This window comes from Apodemus sylvaticus, chromosome 3, assembly GCF_947179515.1.
Source record: "Apodemus sylvaticus chromosome 3, mApoSyl1.1, whole genome shotgun sequence".
NCBI lineage: Eukaryota > Metazoa > Chordata > Mammalia > Rodentia > Muridae > Apodemus > Apodemus sylvaticus.
In genome coordinates this window covers 170,629,777-170,654,733 of record NC_067474.1, presented here as the reverse complement: position 1 = coordinate 170,654,733, position 24,957 = coordinate 170,629,777, and the positions used below count along the sequence as shown (strand labels likewise).

Here is a 24,957-nt window from a genome sequence, read left to right as displayed (position 1 = left end):
GTTGGGCTAGGGGGATCTTAGGCCTGGGTGAGTCACTGAAACGCTAGCGTATGTACTGGCTGAGGATAGCCTCCAGCCTGGCCATCCACTTTCCCTCCTTGGATGGTCATATGTAAATATCATGGTCCATTTGAACCTTGTCCCTGTATGGAAAAAAGGGGCCTGGTTTTCTGAAGCTGCTCGGAGAGTGAAGGAAAGAAGCCGGGAATACGCAGTCTGGGAGCCGAGTGGCCCAGGCCGAAGGAACCGATATCCTGCTGCCGAACCCTGCCTGTTCCTGCGGGATGCTGGGTATCTCCACTATTGTCTGGGGCCTCTCCCACCCAAGCTGCCATCCCCAGCAGCCACAGCTGCGGGGTCATGGGAGCCATGTGAGGAGAGGTGAAGGGGAGCCTGTACCCAGGAAGCCTGGTCGATTCAGTCAGGACGAGAGCCACTGCTCCATCCACCTAGGCCGGAACGGCCTGTCCCCATCTGTACCTGGGGTTTTGGAGCCAAGCTCCTGCATCACCATACTGCTTCCTTACATGGTTTTCCTCCGTCCTTTCTAGAATCCATCTACCGCCGTGGAGCCAGAAGATGGAGGAAGCTGTACCGAGCCAACGGCCACCTCTTCCAAGCCAAGCGCTTTAACAGGGTGAGTGCCCCCTTTCCAATGGCTCCCTCACAGGTGGGCACTTTCATTGCTTCTACAAGTAAAGAGGGGGTGGGGGGACTGTCCTTGTAAGGCTGTACGGCTGGACTTCCTTCAGCATGCTCTGGAAGAAAGTCCTGAGCTACCAGCTTAACCAGTATTGCAGGGCGGTGGAGATGTGCTAGGGGCTACTCTGAGCCTGCGGAAGTTCCTCTCCAAACACCGCCATAACGGTAGCCACTGGATGAGAGTGTGACTGTGTCTTGGGTGTCCTTTCCTGCTCCTGATTACACAATCCTTACTGTCACTGGCCCTGAGGACAAACCTCTCACAATGCCGCCAGGTGTAACCTAGCACAGCCTGCCCGCCCATTTGAATATGTGGTGATTCCCGTGGGCTGCAAAGGTCCCCTTGGACCCGTATGGTCCCAGAGGCCTCCACTTCCCTGTCCATTGCTCTAGCAGACAGTCCTGAGCTACCAGCTTAACCAGTATTGCAGGGCGGTGGAGATGTGCTAGGGGCTACTCTGAGCCTGCGGAAGTTCCTCTCCAAACACCGCCATAACGGTAGCCACTGGATGAGAGTGTGACTGTGTCTTGGGTGTCCTTTCCTGCTCCTGATTACACAATCCTTACTGTCACTGGCCCTGAGGACAAACCTCTCACAATGCCGCCAGGTGTAACCTAGCACAGCCTGCCCGCCCATTTGAATATGTGGTGATTCCCGTGGGCTGCAAAGGTCCCCTTGGACCCGTATGGTCCCAGAGGCCTCCACTTCCCTGTCCATTGCTCTAGCAGACAGTCCTGAGCTACCAGCTTAACCAGTATTGCAGGGCGGTGGAGATGTGCTAGGGGCTACTCTGAGCCTGCGGAAGTTCCTCTCCAAACACCGCCATAACGGTAGCCACTGGATGAGAGTGTGACTGTGTCTTGGGTGTCCTTTCCTGCTCCTGATTACACAATCCTTACTGTCACTGGCCCTGAGGACAAACCTCTCACAATGCCGCCAGGTGTAACCTAGCACAGCCTGCCCGCCCATTTGAATATGTGGTGATTCCCGTGGGCTGCAAAGGTCCCCTTGGACCCGTATGGTCCCAGAGGCCTCCACTTCCCTGTCCATTGCTCTAGCAGACAGTCCTCTCTGAGTGACACTTAGCTTACACACACACACACACCACACCCAAGTCTCTTCATCGTGGTGCTTTTTTGTTCTCCAGTGTGCAGTGACTAGGTGGCTCTACAGTGGCTCCCTTTTACAGCAAAGGGCAGTGCTTGCTTTCCTCTGTGGCCAGCAAGCACACTTTAGAGTGGTATGGGCTCTGTGAACACACAGGCACCTACCTTTACTGTGGGATGGCATGGAACTATTTGTTACACGAAAGCACCACAGCCCAGCTAACCCTTTGCTTTACCATTCTCTGTCCCCATGCTGGGAAGACAGTTTAGCATTGAGTGGCCACGGGTCTAACAGTTTGGAGCTGTGGCAGCTGAGCTGTGGGGTCAGATCCCTCCCCACCCAGACCTGTTGCTGCTTATACAAGAGTTCCCTCCTATCTTATTTCCCAGTCTGAAACCTGCAGATGCTAGGAAGAGGGTCGGAGAGGGAGCACAGGGGTTGAGTCAATATTGTCATGGCGTAAGAGTGCCTTCCAGGCAGCCACCAACACTCCTTTTATACTCACTGACCTGTGCCTCAGCCAGGTCTCTCTGGTCTCAGGTAGGTAGGTGAGCCCAACTGCCATCGATATTAGCCAGCTTTCTCTGTACACCCAGTGGTTGTGTGAGTGTAAGCCGCAACTCTTGCACCCATGTACTGGGTGCCCATCCTGTGTCGAGAACTCTGGCCCACCCTCACCCCTACCCCAGGAGCCAATGAGGTTGGAGTGGTAGGGGGCCAGAGGAAAAGCTCCCAATTGACTAAGTATACTTGATCTTAGCCAAAAAGCCTGAAAAGCAACAAGTAGAACTGTAGACAGTATTGGGCTCATGGGAGATGTGGGCCAGTGCCAGAGAGACAGCCGGGTGCTGCCTAGAGCCTTCCTGGAGGAGCCAGTGTCTAGAAAGCCAGCCTGGAGAGGATGCTGGGAATCCAGGATACAGCAGGCATGGGAGAGCCCAAATAATGTCAGGGTACGCTGAGACCCAGGCTCTCTCCCATCCCATTAAGACACGCCTGGTGCCCTTCAGGCCTGGCATGTGGCAGGTACATCTGAATACTGTTGTTTACTGTGAATAGTGGTTAAAAGATGGTTGCTCAGGGAGATATTGGCAGGGGATGGGGTAGGGCCAGGCACAAAGCCAGAGTGGACAGTAGAGAAACCTCAGACTGTCACTCAGCTTGGAGAGGCCTAGTATTATCAAGACAGAGGTAAAAGGGGAGCCAAGTGCCAAGTGGGGTGCTCTGAGGACACCCAGCAGGGCACATTCGTGGAATTTTACAGTAGGCCAGCTAGGTAGCCGGATGCAAGTTGTCTGCTGAGAATATGGAGAAATGGAGACATCTGGCCTCAGAGAACCCAGTGTCAGCCCCTACATTTGTCTGTGAAACAAGCAACTGACCATCTGTGCAGCCAGGTGCCCTCTCTCCTATGAACCTGTCCCTGGCCAGAACAGGAGTCTCAGGAGGCCCAACATCCCACCTCTCAGAGCACTGGAGAGGAATCTAGGAGGACTGCTGTGATTGATTGATTGATTATATACTAATGTACACTGTAGCTGTCTTCAGATACACCAGAAGAGAGCATCAGATCCCACTGTAGATGGTCATGAACTACCATGTGGTTGCTGGGAATTGAACTCAGGACCTCTGGAATTGCAGCCAGTGCTCCTAACCGCTGAGCCATCTCTCCAGCTCCCTCCACTTTAATTTTTGAGATAGGATTTCTCAGTAAACCTGGAACTCACAATTTAGCTAGGATGCCTGGCTGGTGAACCCCCAGAGCCCTCCTGTCTCCATTCCCCAGTGCTTGGGTTATAATCATGAACCACCACATGTAGCTTTCTCTTGTGAGTACTGGAGGTCAGACTCAGGTCACCATGATTATAAGGCAAACACTTTACACACCAACTAGGCCATCTCCCTAGTCCCTTCTTGTACTCTTTATTGGCTAACCAGAGGCTAGTGTGAGGCTGTGAGGCCGTGAGCCCTATGGGTTCTGTGACTCCCACGTAGCTGGGTGTTTGCCCTCCAAGCTCCAACCTCACATTGACTTTCAGAAGGAAAATATTCCTCTGTGACACCCCCAAAAAGAGTATCTGCGAGCGATGGGACCTTCATCCATGCGACACAGAGGGGACAGGACCAGCCTTGTGGACATTAGGCCCGGCATTTCGAGTAATAGGGGAGGAACTCTCTGTCCATTATTCTCAAGACATTTCAAGATATTGGTTAGAGAAATGGAAGATCCAAGCTGTCTTGCCCAGAAGTTGCAGAGAGACTGAGGTTAAGAACATTGCAACGACTAGAAGTAATGCAGTCTCCTTGGAAATGCAGGCAGTGGGGACACACTGGGCAATTCAGTTTTCTTTTTCCGTCTAAAAAAATTAGATGCAGAATCCACATGGGAAATTGTGTATAAATGGGCGTGTGTGTTTTGGGGGTGAGGGTGCATGTGCATATGTACATGTGTGTGTGTACATGTATATAATATGCTGTTCCTCGTGTGTGTGTGTCTGTGTGTGTGTGTGTGTGTGTGTGTAAGATGCTATTCCTCAGATGCAGTCTACTTTTTTAATTGGGATAGTGGCTCTCACTGGCTGGAATTCACAGGTAGTCTAGGCTAGTTAGCCTCTGGGCCAAGGGTTCTGACTACCTCTACCTCCTCCACGCTAGGATCCCCCCTCCCATAAGTGACAGAGACTCAGACTCTGGTCTTTTGTATTTGTAAGGTGAAAACTTTATACACTAAGTCATCTCCCCTGTCCTAGAAAAAAAATGTGTATAACAAATAAAACCTAAAGGAATAAAGGATCAAGGAACACAACGGTTGCTGTTTTTGACTCCTTGCAGATTTCCTTTTTTTAATATATATTTTAATTTTTAATTTTATGAGTCCAGGTGTTTCGCCTGGGTGTATATCTGTGCATCATGTGCATGCAGTACCAGATGAAGCCAGATCCTCTAGAACTGGAATTCTAGATGGCTATATACTGGTTTTCTCCAAGAGCGGCCAGTGCTCTTAACCACTGAGCCATATCCCATGCCTCTGCAATTCAGCTCCTGATAAATGTTAGGACCTAGCAGAGTTGTAAGTGTCTAATGAGTGTAACTGCTTACAAATGCAGACAGCTTGACCCTTTCGAGTATTTTTGAAATGCAGACATTTTTCTCAGAGTCAAGGTCACTGGAAGTCATCCTTGCCTAGGGTTAACTAGAATGTGTGAACTGCAGTGCCTCACCCTGGGTTAGTCCCAGGGTGAGGTCTAGAAAGCTATTCACTGTGCTTTTCCCTAAAAGAATCTACCTCCTACAGTCAGCCCCCCATGCTGGCTTTCATGGGGTAGGGGGGACAACTGTAGCTGGGATCCCAGTTCTCTGTGATATGCCATCTACACGCAGGGCCTATCAGAAGCAGTTTCTGATTTCTTCATTGTGGTGGTCACCAGCCCTGGGCTGGTTTGCATGGTCCATGTGGGGCATGGTGGGCTGGGCAGAAGATACATTGTCTCCTGTTGTGAATACCTAGGAAGCAGTAGAACAAGTTTACCGGGGTCTCAAGAAAAAAAGGCTCTTGGAGTGGGCAGGGAGACAGCTTTAGGAGATGCACTAGGTAGGGCCATTAAAGATTTCTTCTGAGGTCTTTTGTCTGAAGCAACTAAAATGGTTAGCAGACACATCCTGTAAAAGACCAGTGTCTGCGTTTTCCGTTTTTAAGGACACACACCTCTGTTGTAGCCTTCAACGCCACCACTGTGACTCAGAAGCCATAGTTAGTGTGCCAATGGGTGCAGCTATATTCTACTCAAAATTCATATACAAAAGAGAGCGGGGAGTAATGAACTAGGATTGACCTTCTGCTGTGTTTTGTGTACCTTTTCGCTAGAAGCTTGGAGTTGGTGTTTGCTCCAATGATTGAAACCCTGAGAGAAATAGATTTGGGTCTTCCCATGAGCCCCACACTACCCAGGTAGAGCAAGGCAGAGGAACAAGGAATAGTCTTTCTGAGAATTCGAAACCTCACACTGGACCTCACACACACTTAGAGCAAGAATTATACCCCTAAGAGTGTCTAGCCAAGCAGTGCCCCCAGGTGGCTGGCAGAAGCAAGAGCAGCCCCTCTTGAAGGCGGCCCGAAAGGATTCTCACAGATAGTAAATCGGACATCTGGGCTCACAATCGGCAACTATAAAAAAAACATAGTAGGGAACTAAGCATTCTGGTCAAGAGCCAGCAGAAACTGAGACAGAAGGCTTAGCCTGACTGAATACAAGATGAGTGTTTGATATGTTTGAAAAAAATTAAAATTACATGATTGAAAAATGAGAGCAAGAAACAAATTGGCAGCGTGTGAGACAGACTTTAAAATGCCTTTATACCATTAATCTACTTCCTGTGAATTCCAGAGAATAGAGACCTGGGGCTTTGGTTTTGCTTTTTGTTTTGTTTTGTTTTATTTTAATGGCACATTTTCTGAAATGTCGATGATTCTAGTATAGATCTTAAATAGCCACCAGCCAGGCATGGGGGTGCACACCTTTAATCCCAGCTCTCTGAAGACAAGAGCCTGGCAGCTCTCTGTGATTTTTCTTTTGTGGCCAGCCTGTTCAACATAGCAAGTTCCAAGCCAGCAAGGCTACCTAGAGGAGAGACCCTGTCTCAGAAAAAGTAAAAAGAACAGGGTGGTGGGGTAGTGGAAGCTATTGGTACAATTTTGATATCTCCCCTAAGAAACATACTCATGAGGTCTCAGTCCAGTCCATGTTGGTAAGTCCATGCTGTTCTTGGTCAGCAGTTCCCCTTTCTTGATCCCTGGTAAGAGTAACTCTCCTGACAAGATATGATGGTACAAACCTGTAAGCACAGCACTGGTGAGACTAATACAAGCCCGGGCTGTATATCAAGACTTTTCCTCCAAAAGATAAGAGAGCCTGGGGATGGAGCTCAGTGTATCTCTGGGGATGTCTCCCCTGCCTCAGAGGAAGAAGGCAGAAAAACGATAGAGGCAGGCAGCAACGCCATCATAGCATGCTTGGGGGGTCCAAGTCATCCTTGTGAGCATAGCAGGTTTGAGACTAGCCTGGGCTACATGAGACCCTGTGGAAAAGGTTAAAAGGAAGCCAAAACACGTAAAGGAGGCTAACGAATCTGGGACAGTTGGGGACCCTCGTTTGTGTTCATAGATGGAGATGCCCCAAAGGCTCGTGGTTCGCCAGAGTGTAACCGGATCTGAACCTATTTCTTCTCACAGACTCTATGAAATTCCAAAAGTCCTGCAAGGACCAGCAGCAGAGCTGACAATGATTACTTTTAGATTACTAGAATCACAAATAATAAAGGGTTATTTAAAATCCTGAAAATAAATCCCTCACACAATTGTCACAGTTTTCCAAGTCAGAATATCAGGAGCTTCCACCACACTCCTCTTGGCCCCGGCTGTTTGACTCAAATAGAACCACATGGCAGGCACCACAGCTGAGCCTTCCAGCACAGCAGCCTTACCTGGCTTCACTGCTCCTGGCCTTCACGTGAGCCCAGGAAGGGAGCCTCCCTGGGTCCACATCCGGGAAGGAGGTGCCAGGCCCCTCTCCATACCTTCTGAATCAGCCAAGGTGTGGTACCTTCTGAATCTGCTGCCCGAGTTCTCATCCAGACTCTTGTGTGCGGCATGGGCTCCAGGAAAGGGCCAACTGGGCCTGATAGCTGCTGTTCCCCCGTCCGCAGAGAGCGTACTGTGGCCAGTGCAGCGAAAGGATATGGGGTCTCGCGAGGCAGGGCTACAGGTGCATCAACTGCAAGCTGCTGGTCCATAAACGCTGCCACATCCTTGTCCCGCTGACCTGCAGGAGGCATATGGTGAGTCATGGGGTGTGGAGAGGGGTGGATGGCCTCCAGGCCTCTGGCCAAGCTGGCCTTGGCCATCTTGGTCCTTATCGTTCCACTGGGGTTGTGATACTGCATCAACCTCCAGACAGGAGAATGCCTGTATGCTGTAGGGGTGACTCTGGGCAGAGTCTGGAACAGAACCTCTCACCCTGAGCAGTGGAACCAAAAGGGCCCGGAAAATACAGTTACCTGAATTTTCTAAAGCTTGTACTCAAGCCAGCCTGCCTGTGCCACCTAGCCGGGATGTTAGAACGGCCCTATCCAATGTCTGCCAGACCCGAGGCCTCAGCCACCCAGGAAAGTTGTTCTCTCATCTGCATCTTGCCAGAGTGAGGAAGACACCCCTGAGGTGTCATATCCACTTTCCATATGGCGAATAAGAACAGGATCCAGATTGGAGCAAAAGTTGCTCCCAAAGCCACTCTCCCTAGAAATCCTCTCTGCTGTGTCTACTGTAAGCCCTGAAGACACATGTGACCTATAACCCTGTAAGTCTATATTACCTTGAGATAATGAGATGGGCCCAGATGTGATCATTCAGAGCTGAGTGAGGCCGACTCTTGGACCGTCTAAGGGGTTATGACTTCAGCTCCATGGGGCCCCAGGGCCCTTAGACTGCTGATCAGAAGGCTGGCTGCCAGCAGGATGTTCACAGTGCAGCAAGGGGGTATTGCCAAGCATGGTGTAAAACATCCCTTCTATCAGATCCCTTCCAGGAGGGCAAAAACATAAGATTCTGACTGAGTGACCACCTCAGCTGTAAGTAACAATAGTCTTCATCTCTTCTGTACCCAACAGCTATTGTTTATACAGCATATTTTATATACACAAACTCACACACAGACACACATGCATACACATACACATGTACATATGGCACACATTCACATACCCCCACATACATGCACACACACATATGGTACACATGCACATACCACATACACATGCACATACATGAAGTCAAAGCTGGGTGGTAACTCCTGCCCCATCACGCCAACGCCATCATTTTCTTGCAGGATTCTGTCATGCCTTCCCAAGAGCCTCCAGTAGATGACAAGAACGCTGATGTAGACCTTCCTTCAGAAGAAACTGATGGAAGTAGGTGTCCCTTTCCCCAGCTGGGCCCCGCCCCTCTCTTCTGGGCCACATCCCCTCTCTTCTGGCCCCACCCCTTCTGAATCCCGCAGTATGTTCCCCTCTCCATCTTCCTGGCCTTTGCTCTGACTCCCACCTACCTGCTCTCCAAGAGTCAATGTGAGCTGGGCTGGAACACTGTACATGGCTTCCCCCTCTGTCCCCACAGAAATGGGTGGCGCTTCCCCTGTAGCAATCTCCTCATCGCTGGGAATCTGGGGCTAAGAGCTTCTTCTTCCATGTTGATTTCAGTTACTCTGCATAACACTTGGTGTGTGACTGCCAGGCCAGGTATCTCCTACACACTGGGCAGGACACAGAGCTGACCTCTGTGGGGGTGGCTCCCTATGGGGTGTGACTGCTGCACAGGCGTTGTGCTTGAGGTGTACAGGGAGGAAGGACTTCTGTTTGATGTTAAAAAAAATAATAAAATGACTCCGGAGCCAGGTATGGTGACACATGCCTTTAATCCCAGCACATGAGAAGCAGAGGCAAGTGGATTTCCTAATGAATTCAAGGCCAGCCTGGTCCAGGCCAGCCAAGGCTGCATAGTGAGACCCCATCTCAAAAGAAAACAAATGAGGTTGTCCCTTTAGGTACCCTTCCTACCCACACATCCACCCATCCACCACACACACACACACACACACACACACACACTTGCCTGTCTACCATCCACTCACCTGCCCATCCTCTCCCTACCCATCCATCATCCATCATTTAGTTATCGTCCACTTATTGATTCATGCAGCTGTCTATCATCCATCATTCACTCCCCCAGGCTTTCTTCATCTCCCCTTCCACATATCCATCTATCATCCGCCCCATCACGGTCCATCCTCAGCTTTTCCAACATCTACCCACCCACTACCAAAGTTTTGTGCCTCCAGGTGGTCCCAGACTCTCAATAGTAATATGAAAGCGCTCTCTCTCTCTCTCTCTCTCTCTCTCTCTCTCTCTCTCTCTCTCGTGTGTGTGTGTGTGTGTGTGTGTGTGTGTGTGTGTGTGTGTGTGTACATGTTCAAGAGGCACACAAGATTGGGGGGTGGGGTGCCAGGTATCCAAACATGGGCCCTTCCAGTGGTGTATTTTTATCCATTGAGCTGTCCTCATAGCCCCAAAGTTTTGGTTTTTTGAGGCAGAGTCTTAAGTAGCCCAGCTTGGTATATAGACAAAGATGACCTTACACTTCTGATCCTCCTGCCTCTCAAGTAGAGTGCTAGAATTATAGGCATTTGCCAATCACACTCTGATCCTCCTGCCTCTCAAGTAGAGTGCTAGAATTATAGGCATTTGCCAATCACGCTCACTCACGTTCTGTGGCACAGGAGATTAAACCCAGGGCTCTATGCAAAAGCTTTACCGACTGAGCCACATCTCCACCCCTCTCTTTTTTATTTGTTTGAGACAAGGTCTCACCATATAGCCCTGGTTGGCCTTGAGCTGTACAATCCTGCCTCAGCTTCCCAAGTTCTAGGAATCTAGAGGCTCACACCACAATACCCAGCCCTAAATGAACTGCATACACTGCATATCCAGCTAGCACTTCTTCCCAGCCTGATGGGTTTAGCAGATCGTGACATCATCGTAAGTAAAGCAGCTCATAGCTCCTTCCAAGTGGTCTACCTCCAGGTTCACACAGCCAGTCCCGGTCAGCCCAGGAAGCTGCAGTTTTACCAGACTCTTTAAACTGGAGTCTTTTGTGGCTGGTTTTTGGATTGGCCCTTAGCACTTGCTGTGCTGTCTGGGGACCCCCTGCATGGGGTGGGAGTGAAGGTCCATGGGGTCCCCGTGTTCCTGGGACACTTGTAATACTCTTCCTTCCTTCTCTTTTCTAGTTGCTTATATTTCCTCATCTCGGAAACACGACAATATCAAAGATGATTCTGAGGTAAGCTAATAAGATTAGCCTTGCCAAAATCTTTTTGAAAAGCCTGTTGGTTTGCTTGGGGTGGGGGGGAGTTACATGAATTTCAGTATGGGCTGGGTCTGGTAGGAAACTATTGCACTAGGCTCAGTGGAGGCCGGAGGCCTGACCACAGCCAGGCTGGCTTTTGAGTTGTGAATTCATCACATTTTGTCTGCTCCTTTGTCCTTCCTGGTCTGGCAAGTCCTTGGCTGCTCCCTCAAGCAGGCCCTTTCCCAGAATCTGACCCACAGGTTCCATCTGGCTCCATCCAGCCTCCTACCTGCAGCCAGCTCTGGTGTTGTAGGGGAACAGAACATGCTGTGCTCTCAAGTTTCTGCTGATCACCTCACAGAGTAGACATCACTCTCCCCCCTCACCCTCACTGAACAGAAGCAGGGCAATGCGTAAAGAGCAGGCTCTGTATTCTCCACCCAAGTTCGTGGAGCAGGTGCCCACACTTCCCACTCTCACAGAGCATGCCCAAGCCTGCAGCTTAACCAAGTAAACAGCCCCCTCCCCCCCGTCCCCCAGAACCCTCATGCAGCCTCTGCTGTATCTCCAGAACCTTACTTGAGAAGCCCACAGTCTTGGCTCTTTGATTTTTGTCCTTTGAGTTGGATGGGGGTTGGGTGCTAGAGTTTTGGGATTCTGGCAAACCGTGCCCTCTCCCTTCTCTGGACCTCGCCCTAGGACCTTAAGCCTGTCATCGATGGGGTGGATGGGATCAAGATCTCTCAGGGGCTGGGGCTGCAAGACTTCGATCTCATCAGAGTTATCGGGCGTGGAAGCTATGCCAAGGTCCTCCTGGTGCGGTTGAAGAAAAACGACCAGATTTACGCCATGAAGGTGGTAAAGAAGGAGCTTGTCCATGATGATGAGGTAAGCATGCGTGCTGCCGAAGAGTCTTGTGGGATCCAGGGTCTCCGTGTTTGGGGACGTGGCTGTGTAGGAGGAAGTCATCACTGAAGGCCGTGTGAAATTGCGCATCAGTGAACTGACTGCTCCACTCGGCTGAGTCAGCAGCAGAATTAGAACCCTTGAGTTTAACAATGCCACCCTCTCTGTCCACCTCTCCGTGGCACACTTTCTGTGGAATGCAGGCCGTGGCACAGCAAACGTTCCCATGCATGTATCTGTCTAGTGCATTTTCTGCCCTTTTCCATGTGTTCCTAGGAGTGGTCCTGCTAGGTCATGTGGTAATCCTGGGTGTAGTTTCTGGAGAAGCTCCCAAACTCTGTCTAACATGGCTGTAACATTTTGGGGTCCAGCCAGTGGAGCTCGGGGCTCCAGTTTTTCCACCTCCTCACTAACACTTTTTCCACTGTGGTTCCCTCTCAAAGCACTTGCGCACACCCAGTGTGGCCTCGACCTGTAGCCTCTGAGGCGATGCTCGAGGCTGATGCACTCTCACATGCTTGCTGGCTTTGTGTTTGTGTGCCCTTCTGCTGTTACACTGAGTGCCTGCTCTGTCTCTCCGGAGCAGAGAAAGGCCAATGTGCAGATAAGAGTGACTCTGTCCTTTAGCCACTGCTGGAGCTAAGCAGTCTAACGTTTGTCAGGTCATAAAAAGAATCTCGTCCCCTACCCCAGCCAGGCTCAGGGCTTGGAGCTGAGGTCGGTTTGGAACTTTCACCTGTAGGATGCATTTGTACAATGCATGGCCTGTGTGGCTCGCCCTGTATCCCCAGATGCTGAGCTCCTCAGTGCCAGTACCCATTACCCAAGCCTATCCTCACCACCAGGTGTCACCTCTCCTCACAGTCTTGAGGCGCTGCCATACCCTTCTGAGCTGATTCTGGCTCCCTTTCTCTGAATCATCTTTGCCTAATAGCTCCACCATAGCCGCTGCTTCCCACACGTCCACCTCCTACCTTTCCCCTGAGTTGTTTTGTCCAGGATGTGTTTCTGAACAAGGCCTGAGGAGCTGCCTCAAGTTCCTCATTGACAAAATCCCACTGGCTCCAGCTGCCCTTGAGCCTAGTCTCTGCTTCCACAGAGCAGAGGCTCCTCCAATTCCTACTCTTGCCTTCTCTGCAGTAGAACTCACCAACCTTGTCACCCCCGGGCCCAGGCATTGTTGTGTGTCTCTGGCTTGCCAATGCTTGGATGGCTTCCTGAAAGTCTTTCTCCTAATGGCGTTGGTTCTCCGGGGGTGTGTGGGGGGGTGTGTGACCTTCCAGCTCACTCCCTGCTGAGTTTCAAGTTAGCGCTTCACGGTACCAGGTGTTCCTGTGAATTAGAACCTATAGAGATGCAATCACAAAGACTGTCACAGATAATGCCGGCGCCTGGTAGTCCAGGTTTGGAAGAAATGGAGGAGAGCCAGCCCACTGGTTTCCATCCAAGAGTCTGGGTGACTAGCAGTGGCTTGAAGTGTGAGCCTCCTGAGTGTGACAGTCATGTTGTGGATCCCCTGGGTGAGCAAGTCTGGATGAGGTGGGGCTAGGTGTCCACTGCATGGAGAAGGGCTTGAAACAGATACACCTGGTGGAGCTCCTGGGGCTCAGAGAAGAAACCAGAGCCAGCAATGGCTACCTCTAGCTCATTACATGGGTTCCCACTAAGAATCTGCTCATTTTCAGTCCCAAAAAGCCTTCCAGCATTGTTTGAATATGTCTCTATGCTTCTCATTTTATACACACCAAGACAGGGGGGTGGGGTGGGAGCCTCACCCACACCCTCTGTTCCCCAGGGCTGTGGTGGAGCCCAACTGAAGTCTCTGACTTTGCAGCATCCTACTGAACTGCTACCCAGTTGGGAGAATTAGGAGAGGTGGCCCTGTGGTGAGCAGCTGGTCTCTGGCTGTAACTGGCTTGTCTGCAGACTCAGTACTCAGTGGCTGTGGGCCTTAGGGAATCCACTCAGCCTCTACCCCTGTATCCAGACTTTGCAGGACTCTCATGGGGAGCATGAACCAGTGTATGGAGAGTGAACCCAGTGAGTGTCTTGGGGTGGGGAGGGCGATTGATGGAGGTGATGTTGGAGATGGTGGTGATCATGGTCACGATAGAAGTAGGGGGGGATGGCTATAGTTTGGTGTTCATTTTGGTTTGTTTTCTGAGACAGGATCATTCTGTAGCAGACTGGGAACTTACTATATCACCAACCATCCTGCCTTACCTTCCTCGGGGCAGGGATCATGGGAGTAAGCCGCCACGCCTGACTGTGATGTGTTTCTCAATGGGTGCTTTCTTTCCCTCTCCAAATTGTCTTCTCAAAAGCAGAGAAGACAGGCTTTTGTGCCTTGCCCCTGCCTTCTCCAGGGCAGCATGAGCAGTGCTCAGGGGCCTCAGTTGTGCCGCCTGGCCTCTCGTTTCAGGATATCGACTGGGTGCAGACAGAGAAGCACGTGTTCGAGCAGGCATCCAGCAACCCCTTCCTGGTCGGCTTACACTCATGCTTCCAGACAACGAGCCGGTAAGGAGGAAAGTGTCTGTTCTGTATGTTCCGCAGAGAGCCTCCTGGAAGCCGAGCTAGGCCGCAGTTCCAGCTGTCCCCCAGAAGCCTTCTTCCAGCTTCAGGTGTTGGGTTTTTAGGTCATCAGATTTATCTCGTGGTTCCCACTGGTTGACGCCATATGCAGCAGACTTCACACGTCTGTGTTTACGCAACACTATTTGTGGGATCTTCTTGAAGGCATCCTACCAGAGGCAGGCCCTAGGTCTGGCGCTAGAGCAAGCATAGATGTACTATGCTGCTGCTCACTTAGAAACCTAAGTTAAGGAGCACTAAATTAATGTCACCCCTGAGCTTTATTATATATGTTGAAATCCCACTGCTTTAAAAATGTTTGAAATCCAGTGACCTAAGATCACAACAGTACACTGTTAAAGATATGGAGGTTGACTTGAACTAACACATTTATCCACCACATCCCTGCAAACATTCTGCCGATTAGTAGGTCAGTAGCAGGACTCATGGGGGGTGGGGGTGGGGTTGGGGTTAGCAATGGCTTGTAACAAAAAGATGAATAAAAACTGGCAAAACTAGCCTGGCGAAGGTGACGCACGCCTTTAATCCCAGCACATGGGAGGCAGAGGCAGGTAGATTTCTGAGTTCAAGGACAGCCTGGTCTACAGAGTGAGTTCCAGGACAGCCAGGGCTACACAGAGAAACACTGTCTGGGGGTGGGGAGGGGGGGAGGGGGTGGGGGGGGCCTTGGAGGGTGGAGGGAATAACCTGGCAAAACTGAGAGGTGTGGTCACACACTCCTGTAATCCCGACACCCGGAAGACCGAGGCAGGAGGATCCTGAGTTCAAGGCCAGCCTGGAGCTACTTAAAAAGAGCCTATTTAAAAAACAAACTGCACAGGGAAAATGGTGCTTGAGGCAGATTCCATAAGAGGCTTGGCACAGATCTCAGAACCCTGTCCTCAGTCCTCCAGCAGTGAACTGTGACAGCTCAGCACTTACCGACCAGGCTGGTTATGAAAGCCAAAAGTCCTGATCTAGAAGCATTCAACAGCCAGTCCCCCACAGTGCATTATGGAGGCCACAGCATCCCACAGCCTGTTACTTATGACTTAAAGACCAGGAAAGCCAGCTATGGAGTTCCAGTTCAAGACCCAGGAGCAAGGGCAGCTTCTCAGCACAGCCCCTCACCCCCCTACAGATGGTGGCCACTGATTTCCTCCCACCCTCACCTTGAGAAGGCCCTGAGCTCTGCTCGTTCTGTGTTTCCACACGTGACCTCCAGAAGCAGCATCCTCAGAAATACACGCCCAGATACTGCTTAGCCAGGTCAGCCACGTTAATTAATTATAAAATCATAAGCCATGAGTGCCACCCTACACGGGGAGCTATGCTTGCGCACAGGAGACATTTTTACAGGGCACATTTTATGGGGACCAGTTTGCAACTCAGGGTCCCCAGCTCTGGCCTTCAGTGGGATCCTATCCCTGCACAGGTCTCAGCTCACCTGAGAATCCCTGAACCAAACTTGCCTTTTCCCAAACCAGTCAAGGGTTATACCCAGTGACATTCCCACTTCTTTTTTTGGGTTTTTTTTTTTTTTTGGTTTTTCGAGACAGGGTTTCTCTGTGTGGTCCTGGCTGTCCTGGAACTCACTCTGTAGACCAGGCTGGCCTCGAACTTAGAAATCCACCTGCCTCTGCCTCCCAAGTGCTAGGATTACAGGCATGCACCACCATACCCAGCTGACATTCCCACTTCTAACTCCTGAATGTATCGCAGATTGTCCTTTCTCCTGTCTGAAGCCTGGCCATGCTGCCTCCTTGGTGTGGAACTAAGCCATGGGTAGGAAGCACTAGTCTGTGGTCTTTCTCCTGCTCAGTGGCAGCTCTGATTACTTTGTGAGGAAACCCAAGTTTCCTGTGCATGGGGAAGAGGTTATTGTACCCAGGCCCTGTCTTCTCAGTCTGTAGTCACCCCTTGCCCTTGCCTCATAGAGTCTTTCCTCCCAGTTCCTGCCCCTCCCCAGATCCAGAGTCACTAAAAGGGCTCAGCAGTCAATGGTCCCCTTTGTGCACCCACATGGCCCTGTCTCTGTATTGCCCTGGCCCTGGCCCGTCTCTGCAAGTAGGAACAAGCCTGAGGGAAGACAACCCAGCCCAGTCTGGCCTTGGAGTTCCCAAAGGGTGAGATTGCAAAGAACAGCTATGCTCTGGTCAGCGTTTGCAGGGATGCTGCTGAAACAAAGGTCAGATGTTCCAACCTCAGGTCACCCTGGTGCAGAAGCTGACGCTGGGACAGCCCACGAGCAGCAGCCTCAGCAGCCACTGAGAGGCCCGGACTGGGAGTAACACCCATCAGTCACATCTAGTTTCTTTGTACTGGATCTCTTGCCGACACTGGAAACATTCGGCACAGGTTGGTTAGGTTCTGCATCTTCCTTTGGTTGCTTTAGCCTTTGGTAAATGTATATGCACGTCTCCCTTTCTGGTTATGAGCTTCCCTCAGAGTAGCGCTGGCTGCGTGTTTTTAAATCTCAAAGCAGGATGGGCATCTGGGATGTCAGTAGATCACTGTGGCTGGGAACAGGGTTGGCTATGTTCTTTCACTCGGCCGAACTAACTTGCTTGCTGTCCATATTTGGGAAGTAACTCAGAGGCCACAAAATGTCTCTAGAAATGAGTGTCAGAAAAGAGCACAAGCCACACAGTGCCAAGTGACCCAAGTTGTCTTGCCGTCACTTGGGTCTGCCCTAAAGACTTGCTGGCAGTCTAGGCCAGAGCCCACGCTCTCTGACCATCTGTTCCTGTGGTGTGCAGACACTTCATGCGTTTCCTCTGGGAACAAAGCTGGAAAGTTCTGAAAGGTACCGTGGAATTAGCAGAAATGTACAGCAAGGCCGTTCATGGCTACCTACTCAGGAATGTGAGCCCCTGGAGTGGGAAGCCTTTCTCCTGGCTAGTGCCGCCATCTTTGCACAAGCCAAAGGCAGCAATGTGTGCCGGCCCCAAGAAAAGAGAAGCCAGTTCCTCCTTCAGTCAGAGTCAGAGGGAGGGTTGTCTCCATTACTGGTACGTTTGTCACCGACCTTGCGCAAAGCGAGGCAAAGCCACTGGGAGCAGAAAATCTGGTGCCTGCAGTTAGGCACAGGATAATACGCCTGGATGCCTTAGGGTTTATAAAGGCTTTCTCCCAGGAACTCATCCTGGGTTCTTGCCGAGACCTTTGCTGGAGCTGGATGAATGTCAGTTCTGCCTCCCAGCAGATCACACACAACAGGAAACCGATGAAGCCCCAGGCAGGATGCTAGCAAGCGCTTGCTGGCAGCTGTGAGTGGAAATCCAGTCAATAAAAGGCAATGGTTTCCACATGTGCCTGGCGATTATAAAAAACACAGGGTTGGGGCATGGGGGAGGGGATAAGGATTTCTTTCTTTCCTTCCCAAATCCAGCAGTATATGTGCTGGTGGGGCCCCACAGAATTCCTGCTCTCCACAGGTCAACAGCTGCTTCCACAGCACGTGTAGCATGCTGCAAGACGGGGCACTTTAACGCTAAGTATCTGCTCGCGCTTGCGGGTAGCCAGACCCCATGTCTGCACGGTCTTTTCCAGACAGTAACCAGAATTAAAACTTCTCCCACAAAAACCTCGAAAAACATGGAAAAACATTTCAGCTTAAGCTATTCCAGGAAGAAAGGCAACCTAAAAGACCTGCCAGAATGACTCCTTTTCAGCCCCCTGGTGTGTGCCCCCAATTTAAGTGTGGCCTGGGGGACAGGGATGCAGGCTGCTACTGAAATATCAATTGCTGGCTGGGGAGTTGCTCGAGGTAGAAGGTAGGTTTATCATGTGCAGAGCCTCAGATTCAATCCCTAACACTAGAGAGAGAGAGAAAGGAAGGGAGAGGGAAAGAAAGAAAGGGAGGGAGGGAGGCAGAGAGGGAGGGAGGGAGAGACAGACAGAGACAGAAGAATTTAGTTAGCTTGGCCTGCTGTAGAGTTGCTTTCATTTTTTTTTTTTTTTTTACTTTATTACTATTGTGTGTGGGAGAAGGAGGTGTGTTAGCCTGTTTGGAAATCGGAGGACAACTTTGTTTCTTTCCTTCCACCTTTTTATGGGTCGCAGGGATCAAACTTGGATCACCAGGCTTGCTGTGTTGCTGCCAGCACCCACACTTTCAGTTTTTAAGGCAGGGCAAATCTGTCAACTGTTCCTCCTTCGAGGGGCATCCATAGGCATCCTCAGATGCTTGAGGAAACTTTAGACACTTGCCTAAAGTAGCTTATGGGTATTAGATGCCACCTGATCCTTTCTGTGTTGTTGTTTATAAATAGAGACCTATAAAATCTACCCCAGCACTGCAGAGGGAGAGAGCTTTTCCTCTCTGAGATCAGGACATAATGTCCCTAGAATAGGTCACAGATCTGTCAGGAGTAGCCCCAGAAAGCTGGCACCCAGACCGGGACAACATGGGAGTGAAGACGGTCCCTTGTGTCCACAGCTGGATAGCACATCAGAGCTGAGCAGCCACAGGAGCAGCAGGTGACCTGAGAGAGACTTTGGCTTATCCCTTGTCATTAGTAAGAAGAAGGGAAAAGTCCCCTGATGCCAGGAGCCCACCTAGTCCTTCAGGAGGAAGCCAAGCAGCCAATAATCGCAGGGCAGAGCTAGGCTGGATATGGGAAGGAGAGCCATTGGGTGTGGTAGACACAGCAGGTGAGGTCAGTGTGATGAGGACCAAGAAGATGACTTGCCCAGAGCAGAGCGACCAGGTCTGGTCATCCGAACCACTTCCCCACGCAATTTAGAGGGGCTGTGGCCTCAAGAGTTTCAGCAGGGCCCAAATTGCTATGAACTTGGCAAGACTCGCTCAGAGGCCTCAGGAGAGAGGGAAGATAGATGACTCAGGCTCTGTCACTCACTGTGTCACGCTAGAGCCCAGAATGGAAAGACCTGGTGTTGAGTGGCAGCTGAGGAGCTGAGCGTGGGAGCCATGTCAGCCTTCATGCTGATAGCGTAACATCTCAACCCCCTGAAATTGTGGCCGTGCAGCCTGTTACTGTAGAACACAGCTCTGGCCACTAGGCAGGCCCGGGTCCAGAGCAAGGTAGTTCAAACTGGGATCTCCAGGAAGAAGGGTTGTTCCAGGGCCGGCAAACTGCATGCAGCTCACTTGGGTGCATTTGTTAAATGTTGGCTCTCGGTGCCATCTTAAGAACACCAGATAGCTATCAGCGAGTCATCAGGAAGCCCTGCATAGAAAAGGGACCCTTGGGACCCTGGGACAAAGCTGTGTCCCGTGCTAACACAGGTGTTTCTCCCATAGGGCATGTGCTCCCCCATCTGTGGGAGAGCCATCTACTCCAGCTAGGAAGTGACCAGCTGCTCTTAGGTGTATTCCTGGTGATGGGAATGAGGTCAGGTTACACTCTCCACAGCCAAATCCTTGAACCAGTGACCTTAACTGACAGACCTAAAGGTGTTTGTCCCATCACGGATGGGTTGAGATTGTAATGCACCTTTCTCCATTCCAAGCTGAACACCCTTCCTGCCCCACCCCCACCCCCACAGTGCCTGGCTTCACAAAGATATGAGACTCCTTTTGTTAGATAGACTCTCAGGATTAGCCCTGAAAGTCAAGTTCTTCCTCCGCCCCCTTCCTTTCTCTCCAAAGAGAGTGTTACTATGTAGCTGTTTCCCCAAACTTTCTATTCTCCTGGTTCCATCTGCTGAGTGCCAGGTTCACTGGCACAGGTGTGCTACCATGACTACCACTCAACTTTGTCTTGTTGTTTACTGATTGGTGCAAAGGGTCAAACCTAGGACTTTGCAGGTTCAAAGCAGGAGTTCTACCACTGAGCCACACCCCAGTTCTTCGTCTTCCGCTGTTCTGTGGAGGTGGGGGACCCATGCCTGTATATTCCGATGTACTTGCCTGTGTATAAAGGCCAGAAGTTGACTTCAAGTGTCTTTCTCAACCACCCCCCTTTTTTGTGTGTGGAAACAGACATTCCCCTCCCCCACAGGGTTGGCATCTCATCTCCCTCAGGCTGCTGACTGGCCACTCCTCCTTCCAGGTGACTGGCAAGAATGATCAGCATGGTCCACTTCCTTGCCAGGGATAGAATCCTAAGATTGCACAATGCCAGCCACAAGCATGAGTCACATGCCATCAGAAAAGGATAACCAAGGAAGGCAGACAGAGAGGGGGTGGGAGGTAGGGAGAGAGAACCAAACCCTTCATTCCCCTCAGATGTGCTTTTGTATGGAGCTGGAAGGGACAATAGAGAGCCTCCACTTGTGGCCCTGAGTTCTGGTTAACAGGAGAGCTGCTGCTGTGGGCAAGTTGTAAGAGGCAAGAACCATCCATCCCTCCCGTCCTAGACCTGGCCACCCAAAGTCCTGGCTTGGAAAGGTATTTATCTTGTCAGGAAATCTACATCTATTTCTGCTTCAGATGGCTCAGAACCTGTTGCACAGGGAGGACTGAATTTTAGATCCCTGAACCCATGTAAAGATCAGGCAAGTAGGGCTGTATTTTAGTTCCATCCTTGGAAGGTGGAGTCAGGGGATCTATCCTAAGCAACCTGTCTAGCAGCAGGAGCTGCCCCAATCAGTGAGATCGGTGTTTGATTGAGAGACCCTGCCTCAATGAATAAGGTGAGAGACCTGTAGAGGAGGACTAGCAACATCAACTTCAGAGCTCCAAACACACACATGTGCCCACACACATACAAGCATGCATATACAAACACCACATACACACACATGGAAAGTTACCCCCAAAGGGGGGAAAAAAGATCATTTTGCCTTTTACCTCAGAAGGTCCCCAGTTCTGAAGAAGACTGGATTTTCACTCCCTGGGGCCTCCTGAAGTGAACTATGTCACCTAAACACTGTTGGGTGGTCCTGATGCTAGACTGTTCTTGGATACTGGAAGAAGCCATGTCCTGTGTCGGTCTGACATGTGCTTTCAAACTTTCCTATTTAAGACTTTTTCATGGCTCATTTGTGTTGATGCTTGGTTGATACATAGTTTCCTCTTTTCAGGTAAACTTTATTCTATCTTAGTCTGCGGAAAATCCTAAATACTACTAGAATTTATCAGCTCCAACTGGTTTATGTATTTATTATGTATGTGTGTGCAGATGCCTTCTGAGGCCAGAAGAGGGCAGCAGATTCCCCTGGTGCTGCGCTTACAGATGGTTGTAAGCCCACAGATGTGGGTGTTGGGAACTGAACTTGGGTCCTGTGCCAAAGCAGTATACACTCATAATTATTAAGCCACCTTTCCAGGTCCCTCCCCTCTTTGGTGTTTTACTGGGGAGGGAACCCAAAGCCTCAGGCGTGACAGGTAAGCTCTCTCTGAGCACACAGGCCCAGGATTACCTCCTGTTAGGTACCTATGGGCATTTTCCTCAATGCCTTCCTGCTTTGGGGCTTCTAGGTGATAACATCAGTTACCACCAGCCATCAGTTGCTTCCTCCTCCTCCGTTGCTCAGTTTCTCCAGCACTCTCTGACTCAGAGCAGAGTGTGAGGATTGTACCCTGTGGTACATAAGGGTGCCCACCCACCCCACCCGGGAGCCAAACTGACTGACAATACGTAGCATACTCTGCTTCTGTTTCTGTAGACATCCAATCCAGTTGGCTGGCTCCCTTCCCTCTCCCATAGATTTCTTTGAACAAGATAAAAATCCTCTTGTAGGAACAGCTGTATCAGGTTTCCTTGCCTGTCCACATCTTTCTTCACAGAGCATTTTCTGGGTCAGGGGACTGGGGTCCAAGTGTCTCCTTTGCACTGTGCATGGCTCCTGGTTTGTGTTCTTGGTGTGTCAGGGTTTGAGCCCCATCTCTGTTCTCTTAGGCCTCAATTATAGGCCTGGTCTTTTGTTCTCTGTGATGCCAACTAGTTTCTAGGCTGACTCTCTGTCATGTCCTCCTCTGTGCCCCTTTTCTGTCAGCTACTAGGCAGGACCTTCTGTTGGGAGCAGAGGCAGGACCTGGGAATGAAATCTCCATTTCCTCTGTAGGCTGTTTGACATCAGGACTACGTAAATGTTGGTGGCTCATGTCTCTCTCCATATAGTAAGGAAAATGGCAGAATTTACCTCCTGGTTTGGGGAATAAATGAGTTCTGTAGAGTGTGGTCCATCAAAACTTTCGTATCGTTGTTGCTATTTGTACCAAGAGTTAGCAACCTTTCTCAAATGATCAGGTAATGGATGTAGCCCAGTGCCTTTGACAACAGGGATGTGATCTGAGAACCTCAGATCATTAAACACGTCTGCTCCTGATCACCACAACTCATACAGACTAGGTCATGAAGTCAACTGGGGACAGCTGTGGCTCGTGACCGATTTCACTCTCTCGGCTGGATAGTCCTCATTGTGGTTGTGTGCTCTGGCACAAAAGCCATAGAGAGAAATGTAAGAGATGTGTATGGCAGGACACGGTGGTGTGTGCCTGTAATCCCAGCACTCTAGGGTAAGAGGCAGAAGATCAAAGTTGAAGACCTTGAGATCTTCCTTGGCTACATTAACACACACACACTCTCTCTCTCTCTCTCTCTCTCTCTCTCTCTCTAATACTCTGTGTCTCTCTGAGTGTGTCTTTGTCTCTCTATCTCCCTGTCTCTGTTTCTCTGTCTCTGTCCCTCTTTAACATTCTCACTTTATCGATTTCTCTGTGTCTCTGTCTCTCTCTCATGCACACACTGTATCTGTCCCTATGTGTGTCTCTCTCTTTCACACACTCTCACCCATTTCTGTCTCTCTCTGTGACTCTCTGTTTGTCTCTCTCTCTCTCTCTCTCTCTCACACACACACACACACACACACAGAGAGAGAGAGAGAGAGAGAGAGAGAGAGAGGGAGGAAAACAGTTCTGTTCAAATAAAACACAAGGCAGTGACCAGCCAAGCCCAGGCCCTTGTTACTTCATGATTGTCCCCATACCACCTTGTTCCATCAGGTTTTCTAGGCCAAAGTTAGGCCTGGGAAATGGGCAGTGATCCTAAAGGGCCTCCCTTTCTCTGGGTCCTCTCCTGATGAGTGGAGCGATGGGCTTGGCCACTCCCTGCAGCTTTCTCTGGCCCTGGACCCTGTAGCCCACTCCTTCTCCTTATGCCCTTTCTCCCTTTGCCAGTGTGAATGGATCCACTTCTACTGGTTTTTAGTAACCTTTACACATCTTCTTAAGAATATGTGATAATATCCACCATCTAAGCCATTAACTTGCTTCTTTTCTATAGTGGTCTGGCCTTAAAGGCATTAGGAATCTAACTTTAGAAGTGTTGAGGGCTCTGCCAGGCCCCTGCCCCTAACCTCTAAGTCTGCCTATAAAGACTGTATGGCTCTATGACCTATGGGTATATGACCAAAAGGACTGTGGACAGTGACAGATGCTCAATTGCCTGACCCACAGACTCCTGTGCAGACACCTGCACATAAGTCTGAGCGCAGGTGTTGGCTTCAACCTGTCTGAGAAGCGTAGCCATGTGCCGAGACAAAACCTGAGGCTAAGGAACTTGGCATGGGAAATGCCTGCCAAGCACACAGAAAAAACTGTGGGAACAGATGTGACCTTGTGTTGTCCCAGCCACATACACCCAAGCCAACCCAAGTCACCTGCAGAGCAGCTCACATGGTCCTCCTGTGGGATTTTTGCTTTGAAGAAATGTTAAAAATAGTGCCAAGGTTTTGTCTGTAAGCCCCTCCCCTAAAAAAAAAAATACTTCGTTTCACAGCTGCTTTTGTAACAGGAACAGAAAGTGGCAGGGCAACAAGATGGCTTAGTGGGGAAAGGAAGATGCTCCACTCCCAGTTTGGTAGAAACTTGTACACCGAGCTTCACACTGTGACAAGTATACCCTAGACATACCACACACCATACACCACTCACCACACACACACACACACACACCACAAAATAAATGAAAAAATAAAGCTAGGCATAAAGATTACACACCTGTAATCCCAGCACTCTGGAGGCCAAGGCAGGAGGATCAACCTTCAACACCAGCCTAGTTTGTGCTGGGAGAGGGAGGGAGGGAGGTAGGGAAGAGAGATTCTTTGCTGTTAGGAGGTTTCCTCAGAGCCAGCCTCATACAGAAGTGGCCTGTGTAGGAACTCACCCTGGCCTCTAGACAGTGATGTTGCCATTCTGCTTTCAAGATGGGTTCAGGTTAGGATGTTCACATTGTTTTCTAAAGTGGCCAAAGTTTCTCACTATTAAAAGAAGCCATTATCACCAAAGCTTAGGTGAATTCGCCAGAAGTGTTGGCACCTGAGGAAGGTACAAAGCTCCTCCTCCTGGATGGCAGGACCCATTAAGTTTGTGATTCCTGACACATGGAAATGTGCTTTGAAATCACCCAGGGAGTTTTGACCTTTGACTAATTTTGAGGTGTTAGACATCTCGTGGAATTTGACACGCATCATGGGACCCACCACCCATAGAGTTGTAGTCATTGTGTGGACACATGGAGGTACATGTGCAATCAACCCTTCATGACTCAGAGTTGAGTTTTCTGCTTGTCTGCAGGAGGGAGGCTGCCTGCGTAAGGGCCAGAGAACAGACACCTTCGCTTTAGAGGAACAATAGCAGCAAAGTCACCACAGGTGATTCACAGTTGGGGGGCACCAGTTCTGCATTCTCCATGGCAGCTTCAACCAGGGTGTGTCAAAACTCCTTGTCCCCAGCTTGTCTGTTCTGAACATGTGTGCCGCTGGGGGTAGAACTATGGCCCCACATATGCTAGGCAAGCATTCAACCACCAAGCTGTACCCAGACTCAGGTTCTGACATTCCTTGCGGTTATTTCCTA

General features: G+C 50.3%; 1 protein-coding gene across 1 annotated transcript in view; it reads left to right on the top strand.

The window, feature by feature from the left end:
- The window catches only part of Prkcz (protein kinase C zeta), a 109,153-nt gene that overhangs the window by 71,066 nt on the left and 13,130 nt on the right, over positions 1–24,957 (top strand). Inside the window, exons 5-10 of the mRNA XM_052178351.1 lie at positions 552–637; positions 7,514–7,645; positions 8,692–8,773; positions 10,648–10,700; positions 11,409–11,597; positions 14,038–14,135. Coding sequence (XP_052034311.1) covers positions 552–637; positions 7,514–7,645; positions 8,692–8,773; positions 10,648–10,700; positions 11,409–11,597; positions 14,038–14,135 — 640 coding nt within the window. The remainder of the gene's footprint in view (positions 1–551; positions 638–7,513; positions 7,646–8,691; positions 8,774–10,647; positions 10,701–11,408; positions 11,598–14,037; positions 14,136–24,957) is intronic.